Source organism: Tupaia chinensis, unplaced genomic scaffold (genome assembly GCF_000334495.1).
Source record: "Tupaia chinensis unplaced genomic scaffold, TupChi_1.0 Scaffold000101_1, whole genome shotgun sequence".
Classification (NCBI taxonomy): domain Eukaryota; kingdom Metazoa; phylum Chordata; class Mammalia; order Scandentia; family Tupaiidae; genus Tupaia; species Tupaia belangeri.
The window spans coordinates 1,004,933-1,024,479 of NW_006159565.1; the positions used below are offsets into that span (position 1 = coordinate 1,004,933).

The following is a 19,547-nucleotide window of genomic DNA, read 5'->3' on the forward strand; positions in this document are numbered from 1 at the left end:
TCGAAGATGTGGCTTGGGCCCCTTGTTGCTTCCCTCTGCCTGTCTCCAGCCTGCATTATCCCAGGGCACCCTCTTGATGAGGCCCACATGAGGAATGAGGCAATTGGTAAACGGCCTTGTTAATTGGAAGGCATGGTGCGGTTGGAATGCAAGGCAGGCAGGAGTGGGCAAGAAGGACTAGAAAGGTGGGATCAGAGGAGTCCAGAGAACTCAGAGTGCTCCCAGGCCTCAGCTCTCCTGCACAGAGGTAGACACAGCACCTGTACAGACACCCCTTAATGCTGTCAGAGGGGAGAGAAGGACCATGCACACAAGTGCAAGCTGTAAGTTCAAGCCCATAAAGGGGGACTCTTAGGGAAACCTGTAGGGTCACCATCTCCCCATCTTCTACACTTCTCCTGGAGGGATCTTGTAACTTTCTGCTCCTACCCCACAGTGGGTTCTGAATTTAAGTCCTTAGCCAGACTCTCTGGAAAAACATTTTTGTTCTCCACATTGACATTCAGTGAAGACTTCCTTGTGGGCACCCATGTGCTTAGTAACCACTGGGCATCTGAGAGGAGTGGGATAGCCCTGAGGTTGGGCCCAGCCCTTAAGGAATTCCTGCCTGGATAGAGGGATCCTGTCATGGATCCTGTATAGGATGTGAGGTTCTCCAGGGTCAAGCCTTAAAAGGTTGGGACCTTCTGAGTATTGTAGAGGTCAGTGTGGTCTGGAATGAGGCTGAAGCTCAGCTTTGCAAGATGAGTATAAACTGAACCATCTCTGTGGAGGAGGGACAACCTCTTCTTAAAAGAATTACCCCCTTTTTGTTTTTCTATTGTTTAACTTATAATCAGGGACATTTAAAAATACGTACAGATGTAGACAGATTAGTATAAGGAACCTTCGTACATTCAGCACTTTTTATCAAGCATACCGATCTTTTTATTTATTTATTTATTTTAGTTTTACCATAGGGCACATGTGCTCACCAGAGAGAGAGAGTGAAAAATCACCCCTATAGGGTCATGGCCACACTGCAGTTCCTTCTATAGTCTCCTCTGAGATTTTGGGCACACATGCACACACATGTGCCCAACATGTTTTTCAAGCTGCCAGATCCAGGACTCGAACCACATATCCACATGGAATCCAGCTACCTTAACCATCTTGTCATTGGCTGGTCCCTGATGTACCAATATTGTTTCATCTGTACATCCACCTATTCCCTCTTCCCACATGATTTTGAATCAGTTCTCAGACATCATAGCCTTTTAAAAAAAATCATTATATTGTTTTATTCCAAAATATTTTCAATATTTATCTCTGTGAGAACTCTTTAAAATATGTAACCACAAGATCATCATCACACCTAGAAAGTGAATAATAATTTCTTTATATAATCAAATATCCAGTCGATTCAATTTCCCATGCAATTATCTAAGGAGAAAAAGGATGCTTTATGGTCAAGGCCTACTAGTCAGCTGAGCCTGACTTGTGGAAGCCTGCTAAACCTCCTTCAGTTTCTCTAGTGGCATACAAGGATTCAGAGTGTCTTAGCGTCAGCTTAGGGCACACTTTCCACTTAGAATAAAACCCCTCACTTGTATGTCCTTGTTTTGGGGGGGGGCCAAATCTGGCAGTGCCTGCCCGCTATGTTTATGGATTCCAAAAAACACACTTAGAGCTCCAGCAGAGAAAGACCTGTGTTTACTTACTAGGGAAGCTCCACTGGCTCCTGACGAGCAGGTGGAGAATGGTCTGTGCAATCAGCAAATATAGGCTAAGGTTTTATATGCCAAGAAAAAGCATGCATACATCAAGTAAAGACATACATTGTTTAGGGGTTTCAATACCTGATCAGCTTATCAATGAATAGAATCAGCAGGATATGTCCAGGTTTAGTGTCTGGGATTTAGTGCCCCTCTAGTCTTGTTAATTGTGAGAGGTGTGAGGCATATCTCCAGAACAGCCCCAGCCAGTCAGTTCCATGAGATAAGGGAATGGTCACAAGGGGCTCACAAGGTCCGGCTGGGCCAGCAGCCAGATCTCAGAAGAATAGGGCAAAGAGTGAGGGGAGAATAGAGCTCCATGTATAGAGTTTACCCTGTGTCTTGCAGTTCTTTATTGGTCTCATTTCTCCCAGTTTATGGATCTTTTCAATTCAACAATGTTCCTTTGACTCTCCAGAATCACTGGAGAGTAGCTGGCATTTGGATCTGGCAGGAGTATAGAATTGGAAGGGACCTCACCTCTAACCCATGCTTACAGTCTCCTTTGTCCATAGTTTACAGACTCTTGCCACAACCAAGCAAATGCAGGGTTCATAGATCACTTTCATTTCACAGGGGAGAAAAAGCAAAGTATAGAAGTTTCTAGAGGGTTCTTTAGGAGTACTTAGCTGGTCAGTAGTACCAGGGCATACAAGCAAGACCACTTTATGTAAGGCAGCTATTTTTCTCTTAGAAAATAGAGCCCTCCGGCCCCCAAATCCAAGCTAAAGGACATAAGGTTCCAAGATGAAAGCACTCAGTGGACCCAGCCCATCTGTGCAGCTTTCAGCCTGCTCCCCCTAGAGTCTCTTGTATCTTATGGCTCAGCTCTTCAGACTGCCTGCAGCTACCATTGCCTGAAAATTGGCACAAAAGCTACACCTGCTAGTAGCCCAAGCCTGTTTATAAATGTCTCTCACTTGGCCTTAACAGTAGCCATGTGGTTGCCAGAATTTGCCTGGCAGTTTCCTTGCACATGTGACAATTCTGGTGTTAAATAATGGGGACAAAGTCACATAGGTGATGTCCAGGACACCTGGGCAAGGTGTCTTTTATCTTCTTCCAGGGCTCTTTGTACTTGACAAGTCACCTGAGCAGTCCAGGCTCTCGTTCTCCATCCCAGGTCTCCTCCATGTCCTTCCCTCATAGCCTGAGAGCAGGATCTACAGTCTTGGCCCAGGGGCCAAAAGCCTATTGCTTGTTTTTGTAAATAAAGTTTTGTAGAAACACAGATATACCCATGTGTAACATATTATGGGTGGCTGCTTTTGGCACCCACAGAGTTATGTAGTTGTTACAACAGCCTTATGTTCCTTAAATCTTAATATATTTTGGGGGCATTTATAGAAAAAAATTTGCCAATTCCCTGCCTAGAAAAGCAGCTTGGACCTTAGCATATCCAAGTTTAACTCTAGTCTACTTTAGGGCATATGACTTAATCCCTCTAAGCCTCAGTTGTCTTTACTTTCTTTGTTTGTCTTTGCTTTCTTTTTTAAATTCATTTTTATTCATGATGGAAAGCACATGTGAGCATATATATTTAGAGAGAGATACATTCTCAATAATGTCTTGTCACACTGCAGTCCCCTTCCCTTTGCTCTCCAGAATCATGAGTCTATGTGCCAGATATATTTCAGGTCTGTCAGGCCAGAGATTTAAAACTAGGCCAGCCTCAGTTTTCTAAGTTGTAAAATGAGAATAACATATTACTCCAACAGTTTGAGTTTTGCCAATACAAACTGCATGTGATGCAATTGGGTAATTAGGGACTGTGAACTGCATTATATGGAGCGCCAGAGTACCGTTGGTTATAACACAATCACGATCTGTCAGGACTTGGAGCTTGCTGTGATGGGGAACTCTCTCTATACAGAGGAGGAAAAAAAAAAAAAAAAAAAAACAGTTGTAAGTGGCAAAGCTGGTTTATTCCAGTAGCTTTTTACTTTACTTATCATAACAGTGGGTGATAATAGTGATTGAGCTGATAAGAACATTGTAAGCACTGTGTGCTGATAATGGGAAAACAAAGATCATTACTGGATGAAATCAAATGCTGGGTTTGTTCAGCAATATTGAGGGTTCAGAGCTAACCTTTAAAATTGAAATACCTATAAGAAAAATATATTTGTTATTATGAGTCTGAAACTCTCTGGCCCCAATCTCATTTTTCTATTGAAACAACTGTTTTTAAAACACAATTTTAAAAACCACTCTTAGGATTGCAGCTACATTAAAGCAGATCAGGCTGTGCTTACCTCCAAGGCTACAGAAGGCAGAGTGTCCACTGTTGTACCTTTGCTGTTCTTAGTTCCCTCACCTTTCTCTACACATACGTCCACTCAGTCAGGACTCAGAGCTCTCACTAATATAAACTGTTCAGGTTAACCCTTGTGTGTTCCAGAATGCTATAATTTTCACCAAGACATCTGCCAATAATAAAGCTAGGAGTTGGGGCTGGCAGGTGGCATGGTGGTTAAGGGTGCTTGCGTCCCACACGGCTGACTGCAGTTCAAGTTCTGGATGTGGCGGCTTGCTTTCTCACTTTCCCTCTTTTTCTCTCTCACTCTGTCCCTCTCAGGTCAAATTTAAATAAATAAATAAAGTTAAATAAAATAATTATTTAAAAAAATCAAAAATCTTAAAAATAAAATAAATCCAGGAGTTGACTGAGATTTCTTCTGCATACTTAGAGTGTCATGCCCTTGCCCCTGACAGTGGCTATCACTTGAGCATCTATACTATGATACCCCACATTTATGACAGAGGTTACACCAAACTTCAGCCAGTTTCTGGGAGCCCAGAACATGCAGAGGTTCGTGTTGGACACCCTCCTAGAATAGTTCACACTCCAGTTGGATGTATTAGTTATCTATTGCAATGTATCAAATGATCCTAACGTAGCTACTGAAAACAGCATGCATTTGTTATCTCACTATTCTTTTGGTTCGGGAATCTAGAGACAGCTTAGTGGGATCTCTGGTAGGGTGGTAGCCAGGGATGGAATCTTCTTTGAAGGTTCAGCACGGAGGGACCCATTTCCCAGCTTACTCATGTGGTTGTTGACAGGATTCTGTTCCTCATGGGCTGTTGGTCAGCGACCTCCCTGAGTTCCTTGCTTCTCTGGAAAGCAACCAGTATGGCAACTGGCTTCATGAGAGTGAGCTAGTGAAAATATAACAGAAGGAGCTAGCAAGAGAGAAGGCACAGGCTCTCACAAGAGAAGGCACAGACTCTCATAACCAAATCACAGTAGTGCCATTCACTCCTTAGAATAAGTCACTTGTCCAACCACATTCAAAGGGCTTAAAATCTCAAGGCAGGAGGTGGGAATCATTGATTCATATCAGACGTTGCCCACAAGGAGACAGACATGTGAACCTGCCCACACACTGAGTTTCTGCAGGACTGTACCCCACCCAAATGGGACCAATACTCACTCTCAACTCTACTGACTGATTTAGTAGACAGTGAGAAGACCGCAGAAGGTCCCACCTCTTTGCGGAAGAGCTTATGCAGACTCCTGCATTTAGTTCATCTAAGGATCACCTACTTGCAGAGGCTGTGCTGTGCTCTGACATGAGTTATTTTACTTAGAAACCCTTTTAATTTGCTATTTTCCTATTTTACAAATGATGAAGTTGAGGCTCACAGAGATTGAACAATGTTCCAGGTCATATAGATTGAACCTAGTCTTAAAACCTGGAGTCGGGTTTTTCTGTGATTGACCTTTTATAGTTTCTGTAGCCTGGAGTACACATCACTGATTTTTTTCAAAGTCAGTTTTTCTATGAAGCATTTTTTTTTTGGTTCTGGCTTTGGAGATGAAGTGATAGGAAGACGAAAAAGGATTTGGAGCTTGGAAGAAAGGACAGGTAGCAGGAGTGAGATGTGGCTGGCCTGTAACGGGTACGCCAGGAAACCCTTTGTCCTCCTCTAGGAGGGAGAGCTGAGAGTCAACTTCCTGAGTTTGAATTCAGGTCTGGAGCCACACCCTTGCTAGGTGTGTGACCTTCATCAAGTTACTTAATCTCTTTAAGCCTTAGTTTTCTCATTAGTGCAATGAAGGCAATGAAAAGTATCATAGAGTTATGAGGAGTAAGTGAACTGCTTGAAGTACATGGAAGAATTGCCTGGTGTGTAGAAAGTACCATCAATATCATCAGCATTGGGACCAGCAGTTAGTGTAATGGCTATGTCGCTGGACTACCATGTAGTCAACCGTGGTTCGAGTCCCAGACTCAGTGGCTTAAAATCATGCCAGGTGCGTGTGCGTGCGTGCCCAAGATCCTGAGAGGAGAATGGAGGAGAAGGGATTGCAGCGTGGACATCCCCCCTGGGGGGTGATTTCTTACTTTCTGTCTCTCTGTCTCTCTCTGTCTTTCTGGTGAACGCACATGCCCTATAGCAAAAACCTCTCCAAAAAAAGAGAAAAAAATCATCAGGGGGACCAGCAGTTAGCGTAATGGCTATGTTGCTGGACTCCCACGTAGTCGACCATGGTTCAAGTCCCGGACCCGGCGGCTTAAACTCACACCAGGCGTGTGTGCGTGGGAGCCCAAGATCCCAGGAGGAGAATGGAGGAGAAGGGATTGTGGCGTGGCCATCCCCCCAGGGGGTGATTTCTTGCTTTCTATCTCTCTGTCTCTCTGTCTTTCTGGCAAGTGTGCACGCCCTATAGCAAAAACCTCTCCAAAAAAAAAAAAAAATCATCCCCACTGTCATGCACATCTCACTAAGGAATTGTCACTATTCCAGCAGCCAACAATCTAGATATCAGCACTGCCTTCTTTTGACTTCAAAAGTCTTGGAGATTTCTGGAGAGATGGGGGCTTCAAGTGGACAGAAGGTCATCTATGTCCTTCATATCCTTCTATAAAATATGATATTCTTATTTTCGATTGTATGTCATAAGCTTTTTTAAAAAAATGCTTTATAATGCCAACTGAAACATTTATAGATCTGCAGTTCCTAGGGAGCAGGGTTAGTAGCTGCATAGCCCATCTGGGGTGACCTGGAAATTGGATATCCTGTTCGATGATGATGGCAGAAATTCAAACTCCTTTGTTCTCGGGGACTGTGCACTTGCAAGATGTGAAGTCTTTGTGCTTCCTGGCTTGTCTGCTAAGACAGCTCCTTCCTTGCTTTCTTGCACTCCTGCATTGAATCATTGCTCTCTGTCTCCGATTTTGACTTCTCCTTAACTGAGTTGAAGCAGTATTATCTGTTAAACCTCTCTTATATATGAGAAGGCCCCAGAGGCTAAATAATTGCCCTAATCCTGGAGTATGTCTCCAGATAGTCCTGCTTAGGGAAACAGATGTGTTGGCAAGGTTTGCTGAGAAAGTAAATTTGATTAGAGAATTCTATTTCCTATTTACTTCAACAGGAAATCAGAAAGAGTATTTGACCAGGAAAATGTAATTAGATGTAATTAAAGTGAACTGATGAATGTATAATTTTTAGAAAATCATGTAAAGAAACACTTATTTCATTATATCAAAATGTTTATAATGATGCTCAGATTATTAGTTAAAAATTTGCTCTACCCAAATAATAATAAATCAGTGAGTTACAAAAAACTAAAAGTAGAGATCTAGTAGGGTCTATTATGAGCTAAAATTACTCTAGCAATAGCAGATACCTGGTGTGACCAAGGGTGGCTCTAGCAATAGCAAGTGCCCAGTGCAGCTAAGGGCAGCTCTCACAATAATAAGTGTCCCATGTGGTCTCAGGAAACTTAAGCAATAGCAGGTATGTGTGGTCCTAGCAACAAGATGACCATCTGTGTGATGTGAGCCCAACAGATCCCCTCCCTTCTCACCTCTGATAAGCCCCCTCCATTCCCACCATCACAGTGTCCTTGCTCCCCAGAGCTATTGTCACATGTGAAATCCTCCCCATTATTTTATCTGTTTATTTATTTAATTTTTTTAGTTTTGCTATAGGACACATGAACTCAACAGAGTGAGACAGAGACATTAATAGAAAATGAGAAAGCATCCCCCCATATGGATGACTGTACCCAATCCCTTCTCCTCTCAGGATTTTGGGTACACGTGCACATGCTCTCAGTGTGTTTTTCAAGCTGGTGGGTGCAGACTCAAACTACTCAGTCAGCTGGGATCCATCTGCCTTAATGACCCTATCACCCACTGGCCCAATCCTCTCTCTTATTTAACAGTTAGCCATGTTCTCCAAGAAACAGCCCACATCCCAAGTCAGAGTGATTTCTCCTGGCCCTTTGAACTACTCCTCACATGCTATCTTGTATTATGATTATTATGATTTATCTCTCTTGCTAAACCTTCTTTTACAAAATCTTTGTGTCCACCCAACCTCCAACCCTAATCTTTGGGCCTGGTACTATTGAGGAAGTTGTTGGCAAAGTAAGGCTATAGTAATAATCCCAGATATTAGTAGCTTACACCAATAGTGTCTTCAACCTTCATATTACCTGGCCTTTAAAGGTCACTATGTCTCCTTTGCTTCTGGTTGTCTTCTTTCCCAGTATCAGACTGAAGGGTGAACCCCGGTGTGGGGATAGCTGGCTCTGAGGCTGTGGGAAAGAGAAGACCACAGGCTTCTGCTAGTATATGACCATGATGGCAGTGCCTGTCATTTCTGCCATACCATTGGCCACTGTGAGTCACATGGTCAAACCGGGGTCAGAAAAAGAAGTTTACAGTCACCCCCTAAGAGAGACAACCATAAATCACACAGCCATACCACTGTCCACAAATCAAATGGACAACCTCCATTTGATCAGGGAATATTTTGAATGAGCTAGCGAAAGACTGAATAGATATTCTTGCTACAGAGCTCATGGTTCTTATGACTCTGAAAACTTTCCTTTACCAAAACCACATAGACTGTTTTCTCTTTCTGTGGTTTCACTGGCACCCATTCAGCTACGTCACTTGGCAGCTGGATTCCTTACACCCTAGATGAGAGGACAACGCAAAGCCTGGGTTTACCCTGGGTTGGGTGAAACATGGTGTTAGGGACAGTGAGCCAGGACTCTCCACTCACCAGCAAATGAAGACTGAGTCAGAGACAGCTATTGTGTTCCAGTGGCTGCTTGTCGATCCATCAGAAGCTTGATGGCTAGCTTGAGGAAAGGGAGCCTGCCTGTGGGATTGAGTGAGATAGGCAGAAACCCTACCCTTACTGCTCTGTGGGGTCTATCTGCCAGCATTCAGCCCACCTTTTCCTGGCAAAGGTGGCAGGCCCAGGGAAAGCAACTCTGCAGCCTCCTCAGTTCACAGCACCCAGCCAAACAATCAGCCAGAGCTCCAGAAGATGCTACTGTGGGTGTCAGGTACTGGGTATCTCTGGAAATCCCTGAAGCTTCTCTATTACTGCCTTGACAAGATCTCTTTTCAAGGCCATGGCAGCTCCCTGACAAAAGTGCAAGCAGCGATCACAGCAAGGACTGTGAGTCACCCAGCTCTGTGATGGTTGTCAGCCTCAGCATGAGACACCCAGAGAAAATCTCAGCTTTGCGCCATAACCTTTTCATTGCACATCTAAATATTGTTTGGAGGCAATCTGTATATCAGCAAATGCCAGAGATTGTTGGTCTAGAAATGCTTTTTAAAATTAATTTCGTGCATTAAAAAAAGAAAAAAAAAAACATTCTGAGCTGATTTTTGTGCTCTCCTTACACCACAAATGTTGAGGTAGAGAACAAAATGATAATGACTCAGCAATTGCACCATCAGCTCCCAAACCACAAACACTTTGCAGGGCACAAGAATTGTATTCAGGATTGTAAATAGCAGGGCCTTACTGAAAGTCAAGTTTTCCTGTTGGCATGGAGACCCAACAGATTTCAGGAGCCAAAAACAAAGTCTCAAAATCAACATGCTTTGCTCTATGTTTACATACATTTCTCTCTTCCCTGCTTATGTCATCAACAAAAATCTTTATCTTCAGTATGTTCATGGCACAGAAACGCTAGGCTGCACCATAGCTGTGGGGTATGTGGAAGCCCTGCTGCTTAGGGAAGGTGTGCAACTTGGCTACTAGAGACAGGACCAGGGGCCTCTGCTTGGCACATGTCAACCCCTGTGACAAGACATGTGGCCAGCTGATTCTGGAGGGTTCGCCTGGAGCTCATGGATTCCACCAGTTCCTGCAGATAGGTAGCTGTGTCCAGGGTTGTCATGGGCACTGGGTTTGGCTGCACCTTTGAAAAGGAAACCTTGGGGGGCTTCCAGGAGAACGGGGGTTCTAAGCGACTACCAGGGTAATGGCCATGCTCAATTTTGCCTTTCACATTTTAATTGTACAACAATAATTTTGCAATAGAGTTGCCGATGGCAAACATGCAAAAGACATTAACTTTATTTATGTTTTGGATTATTAATGTGGCTGTTAAAATTCCTCCAGTTAGTTTTGATTGAATTGTTTTTTTGTGTGATTCTGTTGTTTAATGGAGCGGTAAATAAGAATTTCTGATAATGAGGCTGAGCATCTGTCACAACAACCTGGTGTGGGTTATTAACATTTCCATTAACGGCAGGGTGGGCAGTGATAATATGGAAACCACACAGTTAGAACAAAATAAATAGTTGGTGTCAGGCTGAGTGGGTGTTAATTACTATTTTATTCTACATGGGGGGAGAGAGCATAAAGTGGGGAGGGGGCGACAGGAAAGGAGTGACTCAGGAGGTCATTCTCTTCTAGAAAGGCCTCTCCAGAGAGGTGAGGCGCTGGACCACCTTCCTGGGACACTGACTGCTTTATCTCCTCCATTTGTGGTCTGTAAACAGACTTGAAACAAGTGGCTGCACTCTGGATCCCACAGGCCGAGGTAGCAGGAGCTGAGGAAAGCTCAACTGGCTTCTGCCTCCCCAGAACCAGGCCCCCAAGACAATTCAGTAGAACTCCCCACGGTCTAGTCCCTTTATCCAGGAGTTTCCCAGAGGAGAAGGGACTAGCTCCCAGGAGCAGAAGACAGACTGCCATGAGAAAATTCTCAGTGTGGAATTCACACACTGACTGAAACTGGCTAAATATACGGAGGATAGTTATGTTCTAGAATGCAGACCTGTGCTCTGTGTGTTGTTAACAACAGGTTGTGTGGTAAGGTGTGTCTTTTGCACACAGTGTGGTCCTGATGACCCATACAGAATACCCCAGTGAACTCCTCTAGGTGGGACAGGAGGAAGAGGAAGTGATGACTTGGGCCTCAGAATTTTTAGCCAGAGCTGGCATCGGAGAGCCACACACAGCAATATTCTCAGAAATCTTTGCTTCTGTCCCTTGTGGAGGGCAGCTCTGTGTCTCCAGACTAACTTCATCTAAAACACAACTTTGTGTCTAAGAATGCCTGAACTCGTGAGGGAAGCACAGATAGCTTTATTTTCTATAACCTTTACCCCAAATTTGGCATCTCCTTCAGTCAGGAATGTCTATGACAAACTATAGCAGCACCTATAACTCCCTCACCAATGGAGCCCACAGCTAGCCCCTGTCACAGGTCAGGTGCTGCTGATAACCCAGCTCAGGTTATCATCCACACTCATCACTGCTTTATCTCAGGAGACATCAGACCAGCCCTCAGGTCAATGTAATATATTAACCAAGAAGCACATGGATCACTATTTAATACCTTTGTTTTTGAATATTCTGCTCTTTCCTTTGCAGTTCTATATATCTTATTTTATGCATTTAAGAACATCCTTCTGGGAAGGGTTTGTAGTCTTCCCTGCCATGAAAGAGCTAAAATCTCCTGTGGGGACAGAGGTATGGGGCCTGAGATGTGGTTGAGCCTAAGGCCTCCCAACCTCGATGATGGTAAACTCTCTCATACACTCCCTCATGGAATGAGGGGCTTGTGCAAGCTCTATAGATGTGTGGGTGAGGGTCCTGGCCAGCTCTGAATGGACATCTCAGTTACTGTTCTTCTCTTTCCTCAGCTCCTGCAATGGCACCCCAGAATGTCCAGGTGACCCCACTCACGGCCAGCCAGCTAGAAGTCACATGGGACCCACCACCTCCAGAAAGCCAGAATGGGAACATCCAGGGCTACAAGGTAAGACTTTCCCTCATGGTTCAGGTTTCCTCCACTTTGCTTGTGTGTTCAGCATTAGCCACCTAAACCCCTAGAGGCCCCAAGGACTTCAGTTGGAATCCTGGCCCCTCTCCAGGTCTGCTGCCCTTGGCTCACTCTGGCTTGTTTTTTTCAGCAGCAATCAGCCCATATTGTGGGGAGCCCTGAGCAGCCAGAGCAGGCTGAGCTGAATCTTACCTGTCAGCCTGTGATAAAAGCTGCTTGAGGGAGAGGGTGGGGTTCACTGTGCCCCTCCACCACTCCCACTAACCCCAAAAAGTCTGGATCAGGGGCCTGGGTGCATCCAGAGCTGTTCAGGGACTCTCCTCAGGCCACTGTGGCCTGGCTAGGAATTCTTCCTCTTCCCGTGCCTGCTCTGGAGCTTGTAGTAAGACATTCCTCACTTAACAACCTGTTTAATGACCTCTGAGACTTATGACTAGTTCTCCAATGCAGGGAACTCCTGTCTCACTCAGTCTTTCTTCTTTCTGCAGTCAGTTAGTATTCACTACACGAAGTGTTCACAATCACGCGAGACTAAATATTTCATTTATAAATTTGTACATAGTTTATTGTACACGCATAGTCGTATTCAGAATAAAGAAAAATGATTACACTAGATTTATTTCATTGTACTATGGTGTGTCTTGATGCTTCTGTCACTTAATCTAATATGTTCTGTTTTGTTTTTAATTTGCTATATTTTTTTTTCTTTTGGAGAGGTTTTCTTTTTTGCTATAGGGTGTGTGTGCTCGCCAGAAAGACAGAGAGAGACAGAAAGTGAGAAATCACCCCCCAAGGGGATGGCCACACTGCAATCCCTTCTCCTCCATTCTCCTCTCAGGATCTTGGGCATGCATGCACATGTGCCCAGCCTGAGTTTAAGCCACCGGGTCCAGGATTCAAACAGCAGTCTACTATATGGGAGTCTAGTAACACAGTCATTACGCTAACTGCTGGTCCCAATTTGCTATATTCTTACCAAAGAGAGAGAAAGTGAGAAAGCACCCTCCGGGGGGGTTGGCCATGATGCAGCTCATTTACCTCTATTCTCCTCTTGGGATTTTAGGCATATGCACACACGTGCTACACATGTTTTTCAAACTGTTGGGTCTGGGACTCAAATAGAACACTTGGCCATATGGGATCCAGCCACCTTAACAGCCATGCCTCTCGCTGGCCCTGTATGCTTTTTGTATGGATAGAATTACATTATCCTAGTGTGATGTCATGTGATACCTATTGAAAAATATACACCATATGGTGCTACAACACACCATAAGATATCCGCTCCTCATTTATCCACCGATATGCTTTATAACTTGGTCATGGGAAGGAATGGAACTCAACCATTAAGTGAGGAACGCCTATATATTTGCTGACAGTAAAAGAAAACAAGGTCTCTTGAGGAGAATAGGTTCTCCATCGTCACCCTACTTTAGGGTCACTATTGGACATTATTGAGTCTCTTGCTTCTGTAAGTCTAGAGCAGGGCCCAAGAACTGCATTTCTATAAAATTTCCAGATATTATAGTTCCTGGGAACCCTGCTTTGAGAACCACCACAATAAAATGCTAGGAGATGATTAGCATTTCATCTAATGCTCTTGAGATGAGATAAAAGAAAGGCAGCAGGCTGTAACAATGAGGGTATCAAGTGAGGAATAATTACAAAGGTGGTTGACCCAAGGAGCTGAAGCTTCCTGCTAACTCCATATCTACAATCTCACCTGTGTAGAGAGTTGAGGTGCTCTTCAGATCAACTAAAACTTCCCAATTCCTTGAAAATGCTCCCATCCTTCTCCAAAATTAATTTCCTTGTCTGGTCTGATGGAGCCCAGGTGTATCAGTCATCAGATTCTATAGGCTAGCCTGCCCTGATGACTATCGGACCAATTAAAAGTCCATTTAAAATTATTTTTGTCAGTATTTTATGAAAATTAATACTTTCCTCCGTGGCAGAGCTGTTACCATGATTAATGAGGCAGTAGAAAGTCCTGTGAGCTTGGAGGCAAGGTGCTATTTATGTATGTCCAAAATATGTTTTCTAATTTCCTTAATGATAGAGACATTGAACTTGGATATTGATCTCAAGTTAGCAAGGCCTGTGTGAACAGAAAATCATATTTGGTCAGTTCAGTGAGCAGACACTCAGCTGTATCTGGCAGGTGGAAATGAGCGAAGCTCACCTGTCAGGGCTTGCTCTGACCTGAGTGAAGTGTTGAGTGTGCCAGGTGGGAATGCTAGCACCTGGCAATCAGGTGCCTCCTCACAGCCGCTGCACTATTTCTGCACATGGATAAGCTGCTTAAATGGCCTGGCTTGGGTTTGGGCCCACTGAGCCAAGGTGGATCTTCTGCTTGGTATTGTCTTTGAGCAGCTCAGCAGGCATTGGCTACAAGCAGTGATTCTCAGCCAGCTGTCTAGGGAAGTGATTCTGGCAACCTTTTCAAACCTTTATACTTGGACATCAAGTTCACCAGAAGCACCGTAATAGCTTGATGAAGGGAAGTGGTACCCAAGAGAAATATGGGGCCTTCCCCATAGTTCTGAGCTCAGTGTGGTTTTCCTTCCTGTTATTTTTGGTTGTATTTTGCCACATTGATTGAAAACTTAAAATGTCAACTTTGAATAAGATGTGGGAACATGGGGTAAGAGTTTGGGGGAGTATTCTATCCACAGAGGGTAGACATTGAGTAGTCTCCCTTCTCTCTAGAAGATAGGGGTGGGGGACAGGAGCAGAGGCCAGCAATAAAGACAAAGCAGAACTAGCTCTATATGTGAAAAGACACATTCTTGCAGTTGAAGGAAAGTAACCCTTCCATCATCAGACCCCCATGTTGACCAGGGCTTTGTTTAACAAGGCAGTACTTAAACTGTGGACAAATAGCTTGGAAATGCTAGTCATTGGTCTCTGACCCCTAAATGGTATTAGCAGCCAAGGATTGCTGTCCACATCTCATTAGCTTCAGCTGCTCCCTAATTCTTGCTTGGGACAAAGCTCAGCTTGCAGAATAACCCTATCCTCACTGTCTGAAATTGCATGCAGCGGCCACCCCTTCCAGAACACTTAGAAACAGACAAACCTTCCCCATGGCCTGCTCCCAACCTCTTGATCTTTCTCACAGATTTACTACTGGGAGGCAGACAGTCAGAATGAAACCGAGAAAATGAAGGTCCTGTTCCTCCCCGAGCCCATGGTGAAGCTGAAGAACCTGACCAGCCACACCAAGTACCTGGTCAGCATATCTGCCTTCAACGCTGCTGGAGATGGGCCCAAAAGTGACCCCAGGCAGGGGCGCACCCACCAGGCAGGTAGGAAAATGATATGTTTCCTTTCTGTAGGCCTTAGTTGGATGTGCATTTTTAGAACAACAACCTCTGTCACCTCCTCCAGGGGTTCCTGGGCCCACCAGGCAGAACAAATAAATCCTTTCTCCCAGTCTCCACAACTCTTTGTTCTGCCTGTCGTATAGCATGCATCACATTGTGCAGCTGGGAATTTCTGAGAGACAGGCGTGGGCTTGAGTCATTCGGTTTTCCCATTATCTGGCCTCAACTTGTACATGGTGGGACTGAACAAATATTAGATGGAGTGGAATAATGCATGTTTTTCTCTGGAGTCCTCAAGAATATTGCAGAAACAAAGAAGGGCTCTAAGTCTGCAGTTAGGTCTTGTTTCTAACCAACAAGTTCCATTCTAATGGGTCGTCAGAAAAGTCATGGTGTATTTTTCTATTATTTTCTATGCAAAAATGCATCATGACTTTTCTGACAACTCAGTAGTTTCTCTGGGGACTTGTTATCAGAGTTGGCTCATTAGTATGTCCAGATCTCTTTGGGGTAAGCTCCTAGTGCAGTGGCCAGGCCACATGCTGGACTTCAGGACTACAGATCAGCCCTGAAAACAGCTCTCCAGCTATTTATTAGACACAGGCCATAGGCCCATGACTGTGCTGGTGGGGACCTCCAGCTTGTGGCCTCATCTCCATACAGAGCACAGCCTGTATTTGGAGTAGACCACTTTTGAAGTCCATCTCATCATTTCTAAGTGGCATAGAGAATGTTATGAAGCTTTGCAAGAATCTCAAAGAAACAATGTCTTATCCTCACATCTTGGGACACTGTTAGAGGCCTTCTGTAAAATGCAGGAAATCGAAGACTGGGAAGGTGAGGTTCAGGAGCCTGGGAGTGCCGTGCGTGTAGGAGAGAAGATATAGGGCTCTATCACATTTTGTGACTCAGTCACTAACTCCCACATAGAGAATTGACCTCCTGGGGATGCTCCTCAGCACCACACTCCTGTAAGATGACCCAATAGCAAGGGCTGCTCCCTCTTGGCTTCATCTAATGCCTGAGGAGGGTCACCAGTTTTGGACTCTGAGCTGGAAAGACATGGGGAGACCTGTGAAGCACAAAGTATGGGGCTTAGGGCCACTCAGAGCCACTGTGGACCTGGCAAGTCACATTACTAAAAGGACTAGAGGGAGAAAAGAGATGAGGCAGAGTGGGGGCCAACTCAAAGCAATAAAGGACACCACTCGGGCCATTTGCAGGAGCAGCTCTGGCACATACCCATCTCACAAGGAGTCCAGTGAAGGGGAGCCATGAGAAGGCTTACTAGAACCCTGGCTACACACCTGGTCTTATGTAGTACCAGTGCTCAGGAGAGCTCAGTTATTGTCCTGCCTCTCTCTCTAGATCAAGAGGGAACACTGTGAGCAGAGTGTCTTGGGAGATTTCAGATGGAGGGTCTTGGGGCATCCTTTCAGACCTCCAGGTCTATGGGAGAGGAGAGGAAGGATAGGGAGAGGATTAGTCCACCACAGAGCTTTGTCTGTCCCCAAAAGAGCAGGACGAGAGCCTCCAGAATCCTTAAGCACTTACTGGAAAATGGATCTATCTGCATTTCATTTCTGTTTCTATCTATTATTCATTTTTATGCCTTTGTCATTTCATTTCTCAACCCCTTTGTGTTTGAACACTGTCATTTTCTCTCCTTTTCTCATGAGGTCTATGTTTCTGATTGATCCTAGGAAATTCTGAGATGATCAATAAATCTTCTTTTCATGCTGTGGCATTTAGAAGTTTACTAAATTGAAAATAACATCTAATATATTTTTTTAATTCTACACGGAGACATAGGCATGTATGTATAAGATCTATAAAGGAGCTTTAGTAAAAGTCACTTTATGTTCTGTTTTTCAGCTCCTGGGGCCCCCAGCTTTTTGATGTTCTCAGAAATAACCTCCACCACACTTAACGTCTCATGGGGGGAGCCGGTAGCAGCCAACGGTATCCTGCAGGGCTATAGAGTGGTGTATGAGCCCTTAGCACCTGTGCAAGGTAAGACTAGAGGGGAAATGGGGAGGGCAGGCCTGAGAAATATACAACACTCCACAGTCTGCAGAGTGAGGCTTGGCAAAAAGCCTTCTTGAAGCTTAAGAAGGTAGAGAGAAGAGGCCTGACGAAAGAAGGCTGAACTGAAATAGAACATCCGTGTTCAGATAAAGCACCATCTCTATGTGACCATGTTGCATATTTTCCCTGACCTTGTCTCTGGCTCCCAAGACCTTTCTTTCCTGATTCTCCTGAGATTTTTGTTCTTGTAGTCACCTATGGAGATCACCCTAAGTTCCACACAGAACCACATCTGGCAGCATTCTCTTGACAGATAACAGTTGGCATCCTAGGCAAGACACCAATAGCCCCGCGTTCTGACATAATGCTCCAGCACTGCCCTCCCTTTATTCATGTGCTCAAAAACCATTTATTACCACTTGCTGTGTGCTATAGATACAGAAATCTATAGATCTAAGGCTCTTATTTATCAAGATTCTCACTTTCCTGCATCTGATGAGTTTATATTCCAGTGAAGAGAGAAGTCACACGCAAATAATTAAGCCAACAAACAAAAATCTGATAGTGATCAATGCTATGAAGAAAAGAGAAGGGATAGCACAAGAGTGTAGGGCATGAGTAAGATACCTACATGACAAGAAGGGCCTGGACATACTAAAATACAAAGGAAGAACTTAATAGAAGGCACAGCAAATCCAAAGGACTGGTGGTTGGCAGGGACTCAGTGTCATCCCTATGGCCAGAGTTTAATGCATCAGGACCAGAGGACCAGAGCATGCAGGGCTAGGTTGGATTTTACTTGAGAATGAAATTGTAGTGAGAGGACCTGACTTATGCAAGATCAGGATTCCTCTGGCTAATTACCACAGTCTAAATACCATACGATGAAAAGATTATTGATCACCTCAGAACTTCTTAGATCAATCAGAAACAGACCTTCCAGAGTAGAGCAGAGAAACTGCTTAAGCACAAAGGAGTTTGAGAGAAGAATGACAAAGGCTTGAACATGAATAATAGATGAAAACAAAATTAAATGATAGCTTTTGAAGAGAATGGGTTGCACGGATTCCATAGGCGCTCAGGAGTAAGGAGGCCAGTAAGGGGCTGTGGCAGTGTCCTCCTGCAAGGGAGCTTGGAGAAAGGGCATGCTGATAGAGAGGATGAGTAAGGGGCAGATTAGGGATGTGTTTTGAAGGTGGGACCAATGGCATGTGCTTGCAGATCAGACGTGAAGGTAAGGAAAAAGGGCTAGGAATGAGTGACAGGGCCCTGCTATCCATGCAGCAATTTCCCAGGGACCTGCTGCATTAAAGGGTTGCCAATGTCTGATATTATTTTTATTCCTTCTATGTTCATCCTTCTTGTCCACTACATCACTGACATGTCCACTGAAAATTCAATGGGCGTTTCTCTTTCACACAGCTGTGTGCTGAGAGATAAGTCCATAAGTCCAACTGCTTCTGCCTGATGGTCCAGGGCAGGTCTCCCCCTAGTAATATACACAGGGAGACTGTAAAAATTATAGATTATTTAATACCTATGAGGAAAAAATATATCTAGCACATCAAATAATATTGGCTCTCCATTTAAAGCAGTGATAAAAGTTTCCTTTTAAAATAAGTATGATCGGATAAAACAGGGAGTTGATTTGAAGAAGAAAATTTAAGCACTAGATTTTATTTCATCGAATCTAAGATGCCATTGACTATAAGATTCATCGTTATTTTATGAAGTGCTAAGAAAGAAAAAATGCTCCCAATAAACTATGGCCCAATACTTTTGTATCATCAATTCTAAGCTGCATCCCATATCAGACATTTGAAAATGTTAAAAAGAAAAAAAAAGTGTGTCTTAGCCAATCAATGAACTTTGGTAAAGAACAGCAGAGGTGATATATGAAAATGATTTTTGTTAGGGCTTTTTGCTATATGGCACGTGTGTTCCCTAGAGAGACAGAAAGCGAGAAATCACCCACTCCCCCACCCCCTGGGGGGGTGGCCATGCTACACACCACCCTTCTCCTCCATTCTCTTCTCCAGATTGGGCACACATGCACACATGCCTGGTGTGAATTTTAAGCTGCCAGGTCTGGGACATGAACCACAATTGACTACACGAGAGTCCAGCAGCATAACCATTATGCCGTCTGCTGGTCCCATGGATATGATTTTTTAAATGGCAAAAAGGGGACAGGAATCAGACTTAGTGTGGCCTCCTCAAGATGGAGGGTGTGGCTTATGCTCTTTTGTATTCTTTTCAGACTTGAGCCTTTGTCTAGGAAACAATTCCCACAAAAAGTTGGTTACCTTTGAGATCCTAGCAGCAGATGCCCAAAAGGAGACAAGCCAATTATTCTTACTCATTCAGAAGGAAAAA

The 19,547-nt window shown here is 44.2% G+C and overlaps 1 protein-coding gene across 1 annotated transcript in view; it reads left to right on the top strand.

The window, feature by feature from the left end:
- SDK1 (sidekick cell adhesion molecule 1) overlaps positions 1-19,547 on the top strand; it is a 731,734-nt gene that overhangs the window by 670,399 nt on the left and 41,788 nt on the right. Inside the window, exons 37-39 of the mRNA XM_006143594.1 lie at positions 11,678-11,793; positions 14,939-15,125; positions 17,019-17,156. Coding sequence (XP_006143656.1) covers positions 11,678-11,793; positions 14,939-15,125; positions 17,019-17,156 — 441 coding nt within the window. The remainder of the gene's footprint in view (positions 1-11,677; positions 11,794-14,938; positions 15,126-17,018; positions 17,157-19,547) is intronic.